The sequence below is a fragment of the Lontra canadensis genome, unplaced genomic scaffold (genome assembly GCF_010015895.1).
Source record: "Lontra canadensis isolate GAN:19392208 unplaced genomic scaffold, GSC_riverotter_1.0 scaffold1, whole genome shotgun sequence".
Taxonomy (NCBI): Eukaryota; Metazoa; Chordata; class Mammalia; order Carnivora; family Mustelidae; genus Lontra; species Lontra canadensis.
In genome coordinates, this window is record NW_022630995.1 from 93115105 (window position 1) to 93135585 (window position 20481).

The window sequence follows — 20481 nt, forward strand, 5'->3', positions numbered from 1 at the left end:
TCCAACTACGAATAAATAAGCATACACTCAACACGTGTAGTGCAAATGCTAAGTAAACAGAATGACATGGAATAAACTCATAGTTGCCAACTAGTGAATGGTTCAGCCGGGAGGTCCTGATTTTATGTCTGTGACGTGCGTCCTTATTCTCCAGTGAACACTGTCACTGTTCCATGTCAGCCACAGTGACTTGAAAACTCTACTGAGGTGGGGCATGAAGAAGTGAAGAGGGAAGTAGAAACTCATTTTCACAAGCAAGAGATACAATTTCTCTGTCACTTCTGCGAAACCGGTAAAGTCTATCTGTTAACAGAATCTCAAACCTCTCAAAGAAGGTACCAATAGGGAGAACTGTAAATGTCCCATTTAATTAAATGTTGGCACCTACGTAATATGGATTGTGTGGCCCAGACAACAAAAAGGATGAAGAGCATGTTTTTTAAGTTAAAACTTTGGAAAGATAACACCTGAACATTCAAAAATTACATTATAAAAAATCCATCAGTTACAAAAACATTCAAATAACGGCCCTGTTTAAAGATGCCACAAAAGCAATAATCTTCAGTACTTTGAACCAAAGTCAGAGTTTTGTAGCTTTATCTTAATTACACATTTAACACAAAGTTATTCATTAAAATGAAATAAAAAAAACTACAAAATTCTTTCAGAGGCAAATTATTGGTAGGGGGAAAACAAAAGTAAAATGTGACAACCGATTTATAAGTTTACTTAATTGCATGTATTTTTCCCCCAGAAGGGTCCACAGCCTATAAGAAAAAGAAAACAAAAACAAAAAGGCAAAACAAAACAAAAAAAAAAACAAAAGAGTATAAAAACGGTGCCATGTATCTTTTCATTTTCTTTCACTGCATTCAGTTTTGAGGGAAAAGTGTTCTTTTGTGGTAAAGTGTTCTGAGTTCACATATATTAAATTCTAGAAAAGAAACATTTGGAGCCTTTCAAATTCATTCTTGAATGTGTTGTACCTTCAACAAATATGCCAAGCAGCTACCTAAAAATTCTCTTAATTAGGAAACACACATACATACACACATACACGCAAACAAACAAATCTTCAAAGAAAAGAAACCATTCCTCATCTGGGACACACACGTATCAAGATTCAAAATTAAGGTCTGACACGGTCACTTAATTGATTTTTAAATAATTAAGGCTTCTAAAAGGCTCAGTGCCAAAATTCTCTGTATCAGTATTCGAATAAGATACATTTTTGCATTTTAGGTTTGTGCTTTTTACAGCCATCTTAATTCCACAGAATTTTGTTAGTAAGATCAGGTAACAAACGGAGTGTTAGAATTGTTTACTGACATTTAACTTTTAGTAGTTGTTAGACTAAATTATAGTGATAAAAGTTGAATGACTGAACAGATCTGTTACTATCCTGTGGGCTGTTGGCTCATTTCACCTTCTTTTCATGTTTAATATGGCCATTTCTTTTGTACTTGCCATTGAGGATTCCATTATGGTAATGTCCATTAACTGTGCTATGCTTATTTCTAGACCACAAACTTTTGATTTTTCTGTAGATAAATTTTGTCACCGAGGACAAGAAAAAGTAGAACAAGGCAGCACCAAGCAAAAGCACGAAGGCTATATCCAGTAAAAAATACTGACAGAAAGAGATTTGATGGACAGCGGCACGTAGGTGATGGGCTCCGTTGTGACGAAGAATGTAATCTATCCAATAGACAGTCCGATTGACAGGGTGACCAGGCTGATCCTTGTGGATTTCTGAAAGCTTCTGGGCCCTCTGACGGTAGCTATGGAGCGGAGAGGCAGAACACAGAATATCATGTCGCTATAAGGTTCAGTATTAGGACTTTCTCATTCTAAAAATGAGGAAAGTAATAAAACCAACTATTATTTATTAAGTACCTAGTACGTGCCAAGCACTGTGTTAATGCTTTAAACACAGTATCTTGTGTTAAGACAATAAAATAAATTTTAAACAAGTGAGGAAAACGACTCGGAGAGACTGAGTGACCTGATTATGATTACAAAGTTGAGATTCAGATTCAAGTGTTTCTGACTCTAAACCCCAGGTTTGTTTGGTTTATTTTTGCTATACCATACCTCTTACCCACACATACTCCTTCTCTCCCTATGCTTTTAAATACTATTAGCCAATGAGTCTCAACCAGGAAGAGGTGTATATTTATTAAATTCTAAAAGGTAGAGATGAGGAAAAATGCAGAATTTTGTCCCAACACCTTTTTTAAGCAATGAAATTTAACTTTGCTCTGATTTAAAATAACATTAAGTGAAGGTGTGAGGTTATTATACTTATTCAACAGAGGAAAAGGAGTTGAGAAACACCACTATGAAGCCATCCACAGATAACTGTCATACGGTGCATATATATATACATATATATAGTTTTTCATTTTATACATTTTTTTCATTTTATATATAAAATATAAATAAAATATATATATAAATACAAAAATGTATTAAATATGTAAAATATGTATATATATTTCATATATATGTGTGTATATATATACATATATATGCATATATGTATATATGTAGTGAAAATACCCTCTTAAATGGTTAATCGGAACTCAGAGTACCTCTGTATACTTGAAGACTGCACAACTGGGGTTTAATTGCAGTGTGACGTATGACTATAGCATGGCCTCTGATTAGGCCCTGTTTATATCTCAGAGAACACTGACAGAGGGATTGTATGTGGATAATCCAACCTTTTGCTTTTTTCTGTAGACCAAATCCAATCCCTGAAGCTCTGCAAGTATCTTCCCCCCACTCCCAACAAACTTCATTTTGGGGCTATATTTTACAAACCTTTCTTAAAAAGCCTGTAAAATACTTATCATTTTTCATAAAATCATGTCTTGAAAAACACTCGACTTTGAAAGAAGAGCTACAGAACACAGAGGGATCCCCATACTAAGGCACCCCGGCGCTCCCAGTGCCAAAGCTAGGATCAAGACACTGGATCCTTTAACAGGTCAGAGCAGGAAGGCTGCCTCTGAGCCCACTTAAGGCAACAAAATGAACCTCAGTGGACCTGAATCCAGCCTTTTATATGGAAGCTGCATCATTTTCTATGAAAGAATTTTTCTTATTGTCAGTTGTTTCTTAGACTATGACAATGTTTTTCAATCCAGTGTTTACCCATACCGTGCAGGTATAAACAGAAAAATTCTACTGTCATATGAAATGCAATATTAACTGAATGGCATATAAAAATGGGGAATACTGCTGTGTTTTTTTATTATTATTTATTTTTTTAAATTTAATTTAATTTTTTTATAAACATATAATATATTTTTATCCCCAGGGGTACAGGTCTGTGAATCGCCAGGGTTACACACTTCACAGCACTCACCATAGCACATACCCTCCCCAATGTCCATAACCCCACTCCCCTTCTCCTAACCCCCCTCCCCCCAGCAACCCTCAGTTTGTTTTGTGAGATTAAGAGTCACTTATGCTTTGTCTCCCTCCCAATCCCATCTTGTTTCATTTATTCTTCTCCTACCCCCTTAACCCTCCATGTTGCATCTCCACTTCCTAGTATCAGGGAGATCATATGATAGTTGTCTTTCTCTGACTGACTTATTTCGCTAAGCATGATACCCTCTAGTTCCATCCACATCGTCACAAATGGCAAGATTTCATTTCTTTTGATGGCTGCATAGTATTCCATTGTGTATATATACCACATCTTCTTTATCCATTCATCTGTTGATGGACATCTAGGTTCTTTCCATAGTTTGGCTATTGTAGACATTGCTGCTATAAACATTCGGGTGCACGTGCCCCTTCGGATCACTACGTTTGTATCTTTAGGGTAAATACCCAGTAGTGCAATTGCTGGGTCATAGGGTAGTTCTATTTTCAACATTTTGAGGAACCTCCATGCTGTTTTCCAGAGTGGTTGCACCAGCTTGCATTCCCACCAACAGTGTAGGAGGGTTCCCCTTTCTCTGCATCCTCGTCAGCATCTGTCATTTCCTGACTTGTTAATTTTAGCCATTCTGACTGGTGTGATGCTGTGTTGTTTTAAAACTACATGACTCATCTCTCCAGACCCTTTGAGACTCAGTGGTTAACTGGGTTAACACAAGAAATCAAATATTTAACCAAATCAAATAAATAAAGATTCTGATTAGTCATGCACCTGAGTCAATAAATCTCTGTGTTTTGGTGATACTCGTCCAAGGGAAACCCAGCACCAGTCAATACAAAGGGCACCAAATTTGGAATTAGACAGTCCTGGTTTAAATTTCTACTCTAATAGCTGTGCAACTATGGGCAAATTACTTAAGCTCTCTGAGTTTCAAGTGCCTCATCTTTATAATGTCATTAATGAAAACAGTGGCATACAGATATTAAGAGTATTAAAATGAGACACAGAACACAAAATTTGACACATTTTAGGAACCCGATGATTGTTCCCACTGGAATTTCTCCCTCAATTTGGCAAATCCTGGTAGAATATTATTCAAGGTCATACCTGGCTGGCTATATGATTGCTCCCTTTATTTTTCAAATTACAGGAAGATGGACAAAAAGCATCAGACACAGGAATCTAAAAGATATTTCTGTAACTGGTTTATTGACAACTTCTTGGTAATAACTGGTTACTGACAATATGCTGTGCTATTTATCTTTCATTTGCTTTCATATTAACTGAAAACTTACCTGGGATTATTGATAACTTTCACCAATGCTTCATACAGCTCTCCTTCAGTAACAGTCTTCCATTCTAGCAATATCCCCATGCCTTTTGCCTGGACCCGAGTCATAGTATCATAGTGGTCTCCAAAGAGTGGGATTCCCACTACAGGTACACCGTGATACATAGTTTCAAAAATACTATTCAAACCACCATGGCTCAGGAAGGCTTTAATATTTGAATGCCCTAAAGAAGGATTAAAAAAGAAAACAACTTACAGTACTGTATATTATTCTAAGAGATCTTCCAGGAATCTCTTAAAAATCCACCCTATAATAAATATACATTTTAGATATAGATTTTAAAGGCATAATTTCACTGATTCCTCTTCTACATCAATTAAAATGCTTATAAAAAATAATGAACTGATTTGTATATATTAGTTAAAAGCCATTTTTAAATAGCTAAAATTTATGGCTTTAACTTTCCCTCAAACGCAAGTATCAACTGACTAGCCCCATCTATTTAAGTGGCCAATAATAAATAGGAAGTCAATGAAAGCAAGAAATGCCAAGAATACCAGGGTACAAACACATTCTACTAAAAACAGACAGCCACTTCTGGATACCCAAGCATTTATCCCTCTCTTTATGTATTTTTTTTAAAGATTTTATTTATCTGAGGGAGAGAGCGAGTGCAAGAGAGCACCAGCAGGGGGAGCAGCAGAGAGAGAGAGAAGCAGACTCCTCACTGAGCAGGGAGCCCCTTGTGGGGCACCATCCCAGGACCCTGAGATCATGACCTGAGCTGAAGGCAGATGCTTAACCAACTCAGCCACCCAGGTGCCTTGGCATTTATCTGTATTAACAGAAAAACACACTTTGTTTACAAAAAAAAAAGTTAAGATGTGGGGCTGGACTCCTAAAGACCATGAAGAGTTTATGTGCTTATCCAAGGAGGAAAACTGTGCAGTACAAAGTATTTACAATATTCAAGTCATGTCAGCTTCTGTGCTACACAATTTTAGGGTCCAATTTCACAGTCTGGGGATATAAACAAGTAGGGGCTGACACATATAAAAATTAGTTGTAAGCGATGGAACATCATGTAACATCTAGTTGTCACAGGGATAAAAGAAGATAATTTATCAAAATTAATGAGGTATTTCCAAACCCAGATATCCTCCTGAGCAGCCTGTATTTCAAAAAGGGACCAAAAGCCTTGTGTAAGAAGTGTAGGACAAAGAAACACTGCACTTGGAAAGTACGTGCCATGGTCAGAAAGGAACTAAAGCTCACAGAAACAAATCTTTTAAATATTCACACACCAGGTACGGTACGGACTCTGGGTGTTGAACCTCCAGCTCAGCTGGGCACTGGGACACTCCCACACTGTAGCTAGCAGGGTTAGTCACTCAGTGTCACCTCTGTCTATAGATGGCTTCTCAACTCAGCCCATCTAACGGACCTGCCCTCTCAGTGCATTTCAAACTTTCTTTTTAGCAGCAAAACCTTCTCTTCGAACAAAACCTTACTACCAAGTCCTGAAGTGACAAATGAGACAGTGCTGGTGGGTGGAGGGCAGGAAGGAGTATGGAAGGAAGGAACGGGAAAGACAGTGTGGTTCGGGTCCTACTTCTCATCCCGGAGGAATCTTCTTATCATGGTGAGGAGCCAAAAGAAGACCCACAAAGTCATACCTGGTGATAAAAAGGACACTAATCTTGGCAAAGGTAGAGAACTAAGATTCTGAGAAACCTGGAAGAGCTATGAATTTGAGGAGGGCCACTGGATGTGAACCACTGTGTAGCTAGACCTCGCTGTACAGCCTCTCCGAAAAAACCCTTGAGAACAGCTCAGATGTTCTCAGATCATGGTATCACACTGTGGCACTGAAAGAACGGGCAGTCAAGATTCTCTTATTTAAATTTCCTGCTTCTTTCTACCTTCTATGGAACCTGAAGTCATAATAGTAAAGATATTTTTAAAAAATGAAAATGAAATACAAGTATTAAGAAAGGTAAATTGCCCTGTTTCTTCTTCAATTTTGTCATTTACAGAATAATATATATAATGAACTAGATGAAAAAAATTATATAAGGAAAATTCCTTGCTGTTTTTCGGTTATAAAATTCGATTTGCTGGTTTTTAGGATGGGTCACTTTATTGCATCTAAAAAATTCTTTTCAAAAGCCTATTTTTAAGAATATTATATAGAGCCACTTACATACCTCACTTTTTCAGTTACAAAATTCGATTTGCTGGTTTTTAGGACATGTCATTGTAGCTTCTAAGAAATACTTTTCAAAAGCTTATTTTTAAGAATACTCTTTAAAGACACTTACATAATCTGGTATATTTTAGTATTATTGAACAGATGATGGCCAATATTGCCAAAACTCAGTACCATTTTTATAACTTCCTTAATATCTTAATAATATGGCATCATGTTTTCCTAGAAATTTAATGAAATTACAGTATTATTATCTACACTTATCCAACAGTTAAATTATACATTTCAAATATCTTAAAATAAATGCACATAATTGTTATTTTAGTTTTCATCTGAGGGTCAGAATCTCAATAAATAAATAAATCGTGTTTATTTAATAAAATGTTTCAAAAATATCTGGTGACTTAAGGGTAAATCTAAACAGATGAACCAAACAAAGATAGGATGTTTATTGGCCTAAAGATGTTTCCTTGGCCTTTTGCTTCTCTTTGGTTTCAAATAAATGAGTAACTTTGAATTCTTCTGAGTTCTCAGATAAGTCTGTAATGAAATTCTAACACAAATCTGTATTTTCATTGTTTTAATTTTACTACCTTTAGCTGATTAGTCTAATCAGGTAGAACTTTATTCACTGTCAGTTTATATAGCTTATTAAGTATATTTTCCAGAAAATTAAAACTAGTGACTGGCCAAAAAATTTTAATTTATAGAACAAAGGACTATACTTGACAAATTATTTTCCAATAAATAAAGATTTGACTTGTTGGCTTGAAATCTAAGATGAGACACTGGATGACACGGCGACTCTTTCATAAACTACACACGTATTAGAGAAGATGTTCACATGCAAAAATCACATTTATACAATTCAGATCCAAAAGCCAAGTAAGTACCTACATGCAGCTGACTTACCAAGCAGGTCATTTTGTGGTAACCATTCTATGAGCTTAGTGTTGTTTCCTAGATTCTTTGGTTTGGTTCCAGAAAACCTAAAATGTACATCATCAGACAATAAATCTTTCAAAAATCCAACTTAACTCCTGGTATAGACTCTGTGGTTAAATTATCAGATTTAAAATAAACATTACATGATCTTTTGTTGATATTTTAAGAAGGAAACCATGCTTTAGCAACAAGAAAATTTTGATATTCTTTTTCACATTTTCATTGATTGAGATTAAAAACAAACAAACGAACAAAAAGCACTTGGCTTATATTGAGATTTTCCTTCAGTTCTTCTCACCCGATTACAGTGGATGAGGGAGTGGGGTGGGAAGGATCCAAATTAACCTGTTCTAGAAAGTCACTCTCCAGCAGGACCCAGAAGGAGAAACGCGAAGAAGCAGGGAGGCCCCACTGGGCAGTGGATAGAGCCTAAGGAAAGTGTGAGAATTGGAAGAAAGCAGGAAGTACTCTCCTCGAGCTTGGCCCCGGAGACAGGCGCTCTGTGGGGCAAAGGATACAATTCAGCGGTTTCTTAAAGATCAAGATCTTTCCAAGATAAACCATGAACATGCTTAATGACTCATCTGACAAGTGGCAAGGGTCTGAACTGAGCAGACACAACCTGTCCTCAACAAAGCAGAAGGGTGCTTTCTGGTTTTCCTAATAGGGAAATCGCAATCGCACTGGCATCCAGAGAAGAAGTCCTAAACAGTGGGGATAAAAATATGTGTCCATTTCATAGCTCAGAGAGGAAAAGCGGGACCCAATCTTTACACAATTGTTATAAAGGAAAAACCTGTAGTATTCAGGCCCTACTAGTAATGGCTTGAACCTCTGGGGACGATGTCAGTCACTGCAGGATCCGTGGAGCCCAAGGGCAGTGGCAGGGACTAAAGAGATCCACGGTACATGGTGTTCAGGTCTGATGTTTACGTGGTGGGCTGGGGAAGTCCAGAGACGGACACTTGTTGGCAGGGTCTCCCAAAGGAAGCTGGGGGCAATCTATGGATCTGCTTTAACCAGCATTAACTGGCAAGTTACTGTGTTTTTAAAAACCCAGTATCTTGGATAAATAAAATAAAAAAGCATGTATAAAGGACGAACAGTTCCATGAAACATTTTACCTGTTTATTTATTCACCCATCATTCTTTACCTCATTCCAACACTGATGTGAAGGTATATAGAAGGTATCTAGAAATGCATGTAATTACAACAATTTTTTTTAAATGAAAATAACTAAGAGAAGGAAACAGGATATAAAGCTGAAGGTAACACAAAAATGCACCCAAGACAAGGATAAATCACTCTGCATCATATTTTCTTTGCAGGCTATATAGGCTTGATATCTCTCTCTTTATCCATCACAGAGTCTCATAAATTCGTCCCTAGATTTCAACAGGCTAAGAAACAGAATGAGAAGTCAGGGGCATCCTGCTCATCTTGCCAGGGAGCCAGCACGCTGTGTGGACTGGGACCTGCCGGCTAAGCAAGGAGATCCCGAAAATCAGCAGTGAAGAAACAACGGGCATGATTACCTTACCTCCAGATCACCTTCTGCGGCAGTCTCCCCAGAGCTCCAGCCAGCTTGTTAGCAATGTCTTCGGACAGGTACTTGACACCAGCTCCGAAAGATACCAGGACAAAGCCATGTTCGTTAGCACCATTTACCCACCTCTGGAGATCCTATCAATCAAAATGCGGCAATTAATTTTATGAAAGGCCAACATAGTTCATAATCAGCGTCATCAAGAGCCCAGTTTTTAAGAAGTATTCAGGTAACTTTCCTGAACAATTAGGGAGTAGCGGAGATAAATAAATTTTTTCTCTAAATAACGGCTTCTGTTTAAAACAGTTCATCTGACAACACTAACTGAAATAAGGAGGGTGAATGGCTAATTTGGTTAAGATCAACAAGTAGCAACAAAAAATCAGTGTCTAATGGCCTGAGATCACAGTCAGAAAACTGAAACTGATGTTTAAAACACAGTCAGGGATAAATTTGTTTGAGGAGGGTCCTGGGGTGGCTCAGTCAGTGAGGTGTCTGCTTTCATTTGGCTCAGGTCAAGATTGGATCCGGTCCCGAGTCCCCACTGGGCTCCTTGCTCAGCGGGGAGTCTTCTTGTCCCTCTGCCCCTGCCTGCCACCCTCCCTTGCTTGTGTGTACTCTCTCTCTCTAATAAATAAATAAAATCTTTTTTAAAAAATTGTATGAGGATACAAGCGAAAGATATGGACTGGACATAAAACAAAAACATGAACTACCACCCTCACTCCTACCCAGGAAGATTTTTGTTTTTAGGAGTGGGCTGGCTTTATCTCCGTCTAAGCTCCATCATTTTCATCTCTAAGAGTCATACGGTGTCATACGATAAGAAAGAGAAGAAGTTAGCTGACAGGTCCGCAGATCCATAGGCCTAATGATTTGTACTCTTTCTCTAAATATTCCTCCGACTCACAGAGAACACAAAGCACACATGCTCTATAGTGAGGCATCCAGGGTTTCTGGAAATCTCTGAGTGGTTGCTCTCCCTCACAGTGCAGGAAAATGCTAAATTCCAAACCTGTCCTTAGACAGCCAACAGATGCCGGCCCACAGCAGATCCGAGGTTAAGGAGGGACAACTCTAACACAGCAGGAATCACTGCCCTTTTGGAGGAAGACACATTCACAGATTTTTGCCAGTGTGGTTGACTTATACTGAAAATGAAAGCAGTTAGTTTTAAGGGATACTATCCTTGCTTTGTTTTATTCTGTAGGCACAAACTTGTTTTTATGGTACATCATCCCCTTGAATAAGTCTTTTGTCGAAGACACTGAGCTTCAGGTTCCCATATGAAAACTAATAGAGCCACAGCACTTTGAGGAACACAGAATTTCACTGCAAGGAAAACAAATGTGCTGTCTGTGGACAACACTTTTGCCATAATGTAGGCACGAAAACGGGGGGCAGGCCCACTCTGTATTCACTATGTGAAGAGTGAGCTGTCTCACGGACCCTGCGGGTCTGTCATTCAAGATGAAAGAGTTTCTACAGTGTCACCCGTGTTCTTTGCATTTCACACCCCTTTCTGACACACCCTGATTTATTGCCGGGGGAGGGGTATGGTAACTGCACAGTAAGCACTGTCATCACAAGGGCATCACCACCTAGCTCCATACCAAGTATTTATATGAATATTAGCCCCCACCCCACCAACGGCTTCCTTTCCTTTGTTTTTCCCCTTTTCTTTTATCACTTAATGAGATCTGTATTAACAACTCTATTGTACTCATGCTTAGCAGGAAAGAGGGGGCCACATTTTATGTCCAAAATGAGTTAGTAAGTAGTGTCACTGGATGACTGGGATGATGATGGAAGGAGGTACACCCTTCTGGCTACTGAATGGGTAAAACAGGTTGTGGTTATTAATAAAGCTCTCAATTTACATTCTACTGCACTGACCAATAATATCCCATGTAGTGAAAATGTAACAGTGTTATCTGTGGATTCAAAATAAGAAACAAGAGCAAACTGATTTAAAATTTTCATTTTAGAGACGGTCCTAAGCCAGATGTACTTAAAACAATATGAACGCTGCACGGTAGAATGACTGTAATACTACGTTTTATCCCTATGGTTTGTCTTCAAGTAATTTATCACCTACTGTCCAGTACTCTAAAGATTAAAACTTCAGAGTCAATGCCATTTTTAAAAAGCTTACATTCAGATATACCAACCCTTACAGTCATAATGTTATTTAAATTTGCTTCCCAAGGACTTAAAAGGTCTTTGAGTTTGAACTGACTCTATGCAATAAATACTTAAGTTGTTTGTTCTTTGTTCTGCATGAAACAAAATAAAATCCATTAACCTATTTTTCTAGATTTTTTTCCAGCCATACTCATTAACCATTTACAAGAATATATTCAAGTATGTAGCCTTTATTGATATGAAAGCGAGTAGAGAAAATTTTACTCATTATACTTCCCTTCAGGAAAAGCGCTCAGCAATTTTAGAAGATAAGACTCCAATTGGCTTAGAATGAGGGAAGGTGATTTCCAAACTGTTATTCCCTGGCCTGGAGGAAGAGGAGATGCGAAAGGTCAGAGAAGAAAACAGTGAGCCTGACTGGGGTCCTGGACAGAAACCCTTCCCCATGATCTCTCATCTTCAGCCTAAATTCACAAAATGTTTGGTGTGACTGATGTTTTATGGAAACAGAGAGGGGCTGGGTTTGGGGTCTGGCTGACAAGGGAGACAGGCAGCAGGAACAGCTGCACCAGGCAGAGGCTGAAGGGATCCCGAATTTGCTGAACTCATGGTGAGGATTTGGGAACAGGAACTTCATGAAAAGTATGCCTGGCTCTCCGAAGAGCAGAGAGGCCCCAGGTGGCATCTTGTCTCGATATACTCAGGCAGTATTTTCTGGAATTTAAGATTCTGCAATTATAAAGTGAAACTGATTTAATAACAACTCTTAAAAAAAATAACCTTCATAATAAATGTGTTTAATGTAAAACAAAACAAAAACAATGCAATCCTGGATATTTAACACTGTCAAAGGTATTTTAGAATGTCCTTGCTACCTAACAAACACCAGGTAAAAATATAGAGTGGGGCGCCTGGGTGGCTCAGTGGGTTAAAGCCTCTGCGTTCGGCTCAGGCCATGATCCCAGGGTCCTGGGATCGAGCCCCACATCGGGTTCTCTGCTGGGTAGAGAGCCTGCTTCCCTTCCTCTCTCTCTGCCTGCCTCTCTGCCTAATTGTGATCTGTCTGTCAAATAAATAAAAAAAATCTTAAAAAATATATATAGAGAGAGTGTTTAAAAAAAAAACCCTCATTTATAATATCAACAAAAACCACATATATCTAAGAGTAGAGTAAGCCTAACAAAATACACAAGATGTACATGAAGAAAAATTTACTAAAGGACAAAAAAGAAAAACTAAGTAAGTGGAGAGATGTAACATGTGACAGGAAGGAAGAAACATCAATGTCCTGAAGATTTTTTTTTTTTTTTAATAAAATTAAGTTCAATGTATTCCCCACCTACATTCCAAGAGGACTGCTACGGAACTAGAGCAGAGTCTAAAATTCATCTGGGAAAGAAAATATACAAGAAAGGCTAGGAAGATTTTGAAAAAGTACAGGGAAAGAAGAGTTTTCCTTCTAGATATCAGAATGCACTCCAGAATTTAGAGTCCTCTCTCTGAAATGTTCAGTTTTAGAAGAGACTGCAATGAAGGGGGCAGTAAGCTAGACTGCTGTCTACACAGGAACTGAGCATTTCCATCAGTGGGCACAAGTCACCCACCATCGATACAGTAAAAAGGAGGCTAGATCCCCCCCACTAATGTAAGAGTTGCAGGAGCATTAGAAAGTCAAAATGAATTAGAATATATGAAGTATTTGAAGAAACTCCCCAAAAGATCCTTTTACTGTTTCTGGGTGTGGAAGGCCTTCCTGGTCCAGCCACAAATTCCAGAGTCATAAAGAAAACACTGAGAGATCTGACTACAAAACAATAAAACTTCTAGAGTAAAAAAGATAATTTTTAAAACGAAAATAATAATAATAATAGTAATAAGTAGATGCAGAAATATTTTCAATATACATAGTAAAAGATTTATATCCAAAACAAAATAATAAGAATTTTCACAAACCACCTCAGGAAACACCCATTTCACAGACGGAAAGCAAATGGCATTCACATGGAAAGATGCTTAGCTTCACACGCTAGCCAGAGAAACACAAATTCAAATTGTTTTCATCTCTTATTCTCTGTAGTCTCCACAATCCTCTGTTAGTGGTGTCAACATAAAATTTAATCCATTTTAACTTAAAAAAAAAAAAAAGGAATGCAGTATTTACCCTTAAGTATTAATGTTTTGTAATTTTCTACCAACTTTTGTGTTTTGCTGTAAGGATAAAATGTCTTTTCCTAAATGGCTTCTGGGTCTATTGACTTAGCACTTTTCCTACATTAAGATTATCTTTCAAATATCCATAGTTTCCTTTAGTAATTTTATAGTTTCATTTTTTTTTTTTTTAATCCTTTCATCATCCAGAATCTCTTTTGGGGGGAAAGAATGAGTCTGGGATCCATTCTTATTTTTAACCCTATGGATAGCTAATCTTCTCAACACTATTGAATATTTCCTCTTGTCCTCATTAATGCAAAATTCCGCCCTCACAGCGGATTTCTGAGTTCCATTCTGTTCCATTGATCTATGTATCTGGTTATTCCTGTGCCTGGGCCAGAGACTTTTATTGACTGTTATAACAAATTTTAATATTTGCAGTGTTAGATTTCTCTCAATTTTCATTCTGGGGATTTTACTGGTTATTCCCGTATTTAGCATCTTCTTTAAGAACTCTTTTTTTTTCTTTAATTAGAAAACAGTGTGTTTTGTTAAGTTTTAAAAATCACAAGAGCTTTGGTTATAGTTGTTAAATACATCGAGGGACACACTACTGCAGCCCCTAAAGTAGTAAATACTGCAGTATTATATTAGTGACTTTGATTATTTTATCACTGCTAAGTTTGTGAGATTTATAGATATCAAGGGGAAACTTGACGAACAAAAGGAATTTAATATGAACTTGTCATCGATTATTCTACTCCTATCTGCTCTCTACTGTGTTGAGTGAGCTCAAAAACAGCTTCGAGGTTACAAGTAACTGCATTTGTGGAAGTAGACAACCGACAAGCCCCAAATCTTCTTTTTGAATACCCCAACCGCCATTTTCCAGCAGTACCACTCCTTACACAGGTTAGGAGGATTTGCGCATACATGGACAAACACTTCATTTCACACACCGTATCCTTAAAACAGCGCAGTCAGTCCTTTATGCTCAACCCGCGGGGGCACGTGCGGCACGCTGCTCCACTAGATGGCGCAGCAAGCACGGAGCACGAGTGTCTGGCGTCTGCAGAGCGCTCCCAGGGCTTCTGACCGTCAGGACCGGTGCAGACCCTGAGCCTATCTCTATGGTATTTCGGGCTCTTTGTGTAGGGGAAGAACTCGGTCATTTTCCAAATCCAAAGGAGACAGAAGTTATCACAATAATGAATCAAATATTAAGAAGGAAATCAGCAGTAGGCAGGTGCTTCCTTCACTATATTACTATGAAAATTTCCATTCTTATACAATTAAAATAATTGACCTAGATACTTATGTAGGATATATAGATAATTTTTATTTTATAATTTAACATAATTATAAAAATGTAACTCTATAATTTTATAGATATTATTTTTATTGAGGTTCTCTTTTCAAAAGCTGTATTATATATATCAATATCAATATCAATATATCTATCTATATATAAAATACAGCTTATATCGATGTATCTATATCTATATCTATATATAATAAGGCTTTTGAAAAGAGAACCTCACAATAAAAATTATCACTTTATCTTCTTGCATGGTTAAGTTGTCTTGGTCCTTAATGGGAGAAAGTAGAATAAGGAAATGTGGATAACATATTTATCATAATCACTACTGTATGTTAATGTATTTGCTTTCTTTACTCGTTATAATCATGACCTGGATATGCAATGATTTGTTTTCTAGTACTGCCAGATTTCTTTTCACCAAATGCCTTGACTTGGTCACAGAGAGAATAAGGCACTCTACCCTGTTCCTAACGTGGAGAGCAGTTCAGGACAAGCCAGGGGGAAGTAACTAGGCTCTGTGAGACGGGACAAGGGCTGGAACAGGAGCCAAGAGATGCACCAGAGTTAAAGGGCAGGGAGCGAGTCACTCCCAAAGTGTAAAATTTTTAATAATTTTACATCATGTTTTGACATGATGGATATCAAGAAATGAAGGATGTGAAAAATATTAAAAGAAGGAGTAGAGAGATGCCTGGATGGCTCAGTCAGTTAAGCATCTGCCTTTGGCTCAGATCGTGATCCTGGAGATCCGGGATAGAGTCCCACATTGGGCTCCCTGCTCAGCGGGGAGCATGTTTCTTCCTCTCCCTCTGCCCCCCACTTTGCTTGCTCTCCCTCTCTCTAGTTCTCTAATAAACAAAATTAAAAAAAAAAAAAAAAAGAGGAGGAGAAAGCAAGATCTTGAGAAACTTAGAGAAGACAATCATTGGATAACTCCTTTTTATATACCTAGCCACCTGTCCAAAAACAAACAGAAGCCTCCTGTTAGCTGTGGTCAATGTGAAAACCTCCCAAGCCCAGAAATGTAAAAACAATTTTAAAAAGATAATCACTTCAGAACCCATGAAAGAAGAACTAATTAAAAGTTGACTAGTGCAGAGGCCCAGCTCTGGCCTGTCTAGGCTTCACTCTGAGGGCTGAGGAAATCTGGAGAGATTCCCTAGGGAGATCTTTCACTGCTCCCTGAGACCTGGGGCCAGACTGGGTCGCCTTGGTTAGTTACTATCAAATCTGTCCTGATGGCAGCCTGTGACCCAAACCTACTCTCTTCTCTCCTCACAAAATAGGAGCCTTGAGCGGGGACCAGCACAGTTGAGAAAGCAGCAACACTGCTTCCTTTGTCAACCGCGTCCATTCCGAGACAAAGAATGCCTGGACTGTGAGAGAATCCTACACAGAGATGACGATGGGAGAAGAGGGACCTTTTTTCTTGTTTCCAACACCCACATCAATAGGCCTCTTTTCCCATTTTAAAGTGCCCAACATAAAGAATGTCCCACTTTGGTCAGGTGGGCTGCAGAAAAATGGAATATTCATCTGCAAAACTCGGTAGGTAAGATAATAATGAACATCTTGATATAAATTTTTTTTTAAAATATCAGGGGACAACAAACTTATCTTTGGCTACTGCTAAGACAATTAACCAAGACTTATTAAACAACAACAAAAAATGCCATTGAAGATATAAATATGAAAGTTACCATTCAAAATGAAATGTACCAACCATCATTTGCACTGATCTGATTAGAAAAGGATTTTGTTCAAACCTCAGTTCCACAATTTGCTATGTGATCTCACTCAAGTCTATTCTCTCTCAAGCCCAGATTTCTCATCATTAAAAGTGCTGATGATATTCACAAGGTCATTGTGGAGATTAAATGAGACCAAATATATAAAAGTGCCATGTTAAGTAAAAATTACCCTGTTATTTTTCCCTAGACAGGATGTCTGATAAGCAACAGTCTGAACAGGGACTGAAATGATAGCCACATTGACAATGGAGCGGGGGCGGGGGGGAGTCATTCTGCACCAAGATATTTTCTCTCAGTTCATCACGTTTGAGATTCTTCCGAAAAAAATCTCATTCAAACAAATGAGAAGTAGTACCAAAAAAAATGTTTTACACGCAGGATCAAATCTAGTTGTTCGTTTTTCAGAACATTCAAGGATTTCCAAGATCATCCAAAAGGCTTAAGCCACAACTAATCTAAAGAAGCAATATAGTGACGAATGTCAAGGTGATGGTTCTACTTTTTAAAAATCTCAGAAGATGATTTTTTTATCAACACACTAAGCATTCGGGAGAATGACATTAAGTACCTAGAAGCGTGTGTTCCTTTGCACTGGGATTCTGTAGTATCTTCTTTCTTTCTCATAAGGTTTTTAGTTTTTGCTATTACAGTTACAATGAAAAGTAGGCAAAATTTGAAACATTGATTTGACTTTGAAGAGAGTAAAGTTCTCAAGGTTCTGAAGAACCTCCAGAAATTGCACACAGCTGGGACGTCCCAGGGTTATGATCATGGCCAGGTACTGAGGCATGATGGAAAGTAGCCACTGGGTATATAATAATGAAAATCTCACCAGAAAAAGAAAAAAAATCAGTCCCAAAAACAACATCTAAATCTTTCTTTGTTACAAAAGGAAGTTAAAAATCCAGAGATTTCAGGAGAATGAAAGATATTTGAATATGCTTGTTTGCAACAGAGTAAGAATGAAGGCGAAGGATGAAGATGCAGAAAGAGGAGGCAAGTGTTTTCTGTGTACATCTGAGTGTAGAGGGTACAGAAGTGAGTTCCCCAACACTCTTTCCTTCACAATCTGCTGTCAGCTAAGTGTTCTAAGTTTTGCTGGGGGGGGGGGGGTCATGGCTATCAAATAGTGTCCCAATAAATTAGGTGGGTTTCAAAGTCCATTTATTAATTCAGTCAATACTATTGAGCACCTGCTATGTACCATACCTGACATTCTTTTAGTTTAGGCACTTGAGACATAGCAAAGAGCAAATGAACAAAAATTCCTATCTTCAGAGTTTACATTCCTAATGACGTGGCCATAACCTAATTTTCTATCCTTATCTCCCATCAGGTTTGGACACCTTATCGGCTTTTCATTCCTCCAGATACAGCCTGCCCTCTGGTGCCTGAGATTTCCTCCTCACATCACAGTAACTGACCAAAGTCCTGACAAACAATATTTCCTCTCTGTTGATCTCCTTTGAAGGAGGTGTTCTCTCTCAGGACACTTTCCACCTCACTTGTATGTGAATTTACACACACGACTTTCTCTCTTCTTGGTGCTCACTACTTATCTCAAGAAATCAAGAAAGATCAGAGTAATCTACATCCTTAAACAGATGAACAAATGCATTGTTTTATTTTTTTTCTTTCAGTTAGATAAACAAGATTATTTTTTCTCTAGAATTTGAGTCAACAAAGAGAATGTTCAGCATTTTAAAGAAAGGTCTCATTTTTTAAAATTCAACTGTGGCTACTAAATTATGTGGCTTGCCTAGAGAAAATAAATGTAGGTATGCCAGCCAATCTAGCTGTCTGTCTGCTTTCCTTCCAAGAAACACCCGAAACTTTTTTCGTGATAATCACACTGTTATGCCACAGAGACAGAATGAACAGGGCAAAATCCATGTCTAGGATGGAGGCAGATGAGTGAAACAGCTGTAATAAAGCGAAATGCATACAAGAAGAGATTATCATAGGGTGTTTAGAAGAGATGGGGAGACGGGGAGGACCAGATGAGGATCTAAACCAGGGCTGCACTGGTGAGAAGTGTAAGGAATAAAAGTGTCTGAGTGTGTATTAGAACCGAAGACTTAAGTGAGGGCTTGGGAGAAGGTGGGGTTAGCATGATTTTCAGGTTTCTGGTCTGGAATCACTGTGGAATTAACCAAGGGAAGAAACATAAAAGGAAAGCAGGTCTGTTGGGGTGGGGGGAGATGCGCTTACATCTGAACATAAGGAATTTGAGATTTCTGTGCCACTTCTGTTCCAAGTGGAACTATCTAGAAAGGAATGGGAAATATGAAACTTGGGAGGAAAAAGTCAGCTGCGGATATAGCTTTGTACCTCAAGGAGAAACACATGAGTGTTATGGACAATAGGACCGGTGGTGTCCTCATTATATCTTTCTCCCAAAGAGGATATGATGAAGAAATTACTGTAATTATTATTTTTTTATTTCATTTATTTATTTGAGACAGAGAAAGAAGAAGGGCAGAGGGAGAGAGAGAAGTAGACTCCCTACTGAGCAGCGAGCCCTATGGACAAGGGGGCTCAATTCTAGGACTCTGAGATCATGACCTGAGCTGAAGACAGATGCTTAACCAACCCAGCCACCCAGTTGCCCCCAAATTACTGCAATTCTTGAGGAAGAGTGAGAAAAAGAGACTCTGGGTCTAGAATACCCAGCAAGATAAATTACTAACACTTCTGTTCACAGCACTATTTAAACCATGGTCCACTAGTTCAGTAAGTTGGAACGTAGGAGTTGATGGTACGTGCCTACAGTCCTTGTCCAGGCCATCCCACAAAAGATCAATTTCATCCTCTACTCAATCTGGTTCCTTTGGGAGGACTCCAAACCAGATCACAGTCTCAAAATGACCCAGACTCTCATTCCAGAATGAGTCCAACTTAATCTGGTCATGGCAGTCCCCTCCTGGGCCTCTCCAGACCACCTTCACCCTGAAGCAAAGTGACCCGGCAGAAAAGAAAAGAACTTCTGACTAGCAAAGTCAGCAACTTGCCCAAAGGGAGAGAATTAAAAAAAAAAAAAAAAAAAAAAAAAATTAAAAAAGGAAGTTTGAGGATCTTACCAATTTTGGTATTTCTTAGAATGTGATAATTCCTGTATAAAATCTCTCTATAACTCCCTATTCAATCACATAATAGAGCTTAGAGCTATATAAAGTATGCCTTCACGATATGTCTAAACTAAGTTGCCTCCGATTAAAATTAAGGTATGGGAAAAGTTAAATAGCATATAGCAAAAAGAACTGGAAAAAATTACCTAGAAGCTGAGTATTCATTATTTACTTCTGTCAGAGAAGAAATGCAGTCATTTTACTCCTTGTACAATCTCATTTTATTAGAAGTTCTAACTATTCGCTCTCCAAAATATTAACAAACCTGTAATCACCACACTGAGAAATACAAATAAAGCTACTATTATTTCTTTTAAATTTAAACTTCCCTCCATCAATTTCAGCATCTGTTTAAGACATTTAACTGCAGGTTGTTTTTTAAATGGATACAAGGAATTGGTAAATAGTCTATCTGGTAAAAGCACTTTAGGGGGCTATAAATTATTAATCATATGCGAACATTTTAGCAAGACACATGGGAGTTACATCGTGCGGTAGATTGGACTTTCCCAGCAATAAAGCAATGGCTGCAGCCCCACGTGTGCTTTCAGAAGCTTGCCATTCCCCAGTCCAGTGAAGCTCTCTGTGTCTACCC

At 38.2% G+C, this 20481-nt stretch overlaps 1 protein-coding gene across 4 annotated transcripts in view; it reads right to left on the minus strand.

Annotated features, from left to right (window-relative positions):
- Positions 1-1186: 1186 nt before the first annotated feature.
- The window catches only part of UGT8 (UDP glycosyltransferase 8), an 86442-nt gene continuing 67147 nt past the window's right edge, over positions 1187-20481 (minus strand). For all 4 annotated transcript variants that reach the window (XM_032858909.1, XM_032858918.1, XM_032858928.1 and 1 more), the window contains exons 3-6: positions 9385-9527; positions 7811-7887; positions 4693-4912; positions 1187-1781 (exon numbers count right to left, since the gene is read on the minus strand). In XM_032858909.1, coding sequence (XP_032714800.1) covers positions 1418-1781; positions 4693-4912; positions 7811-7887; positions 9385-9527 — 804 coding nt within the window. In that variant the 3' untranslated portion in view covers positions 1187-1417. The remainder of the gene's footprint in view (positions 1782-4692; positions 4913-7810; positions 7888-9384; positions 9528-20481) is intronic.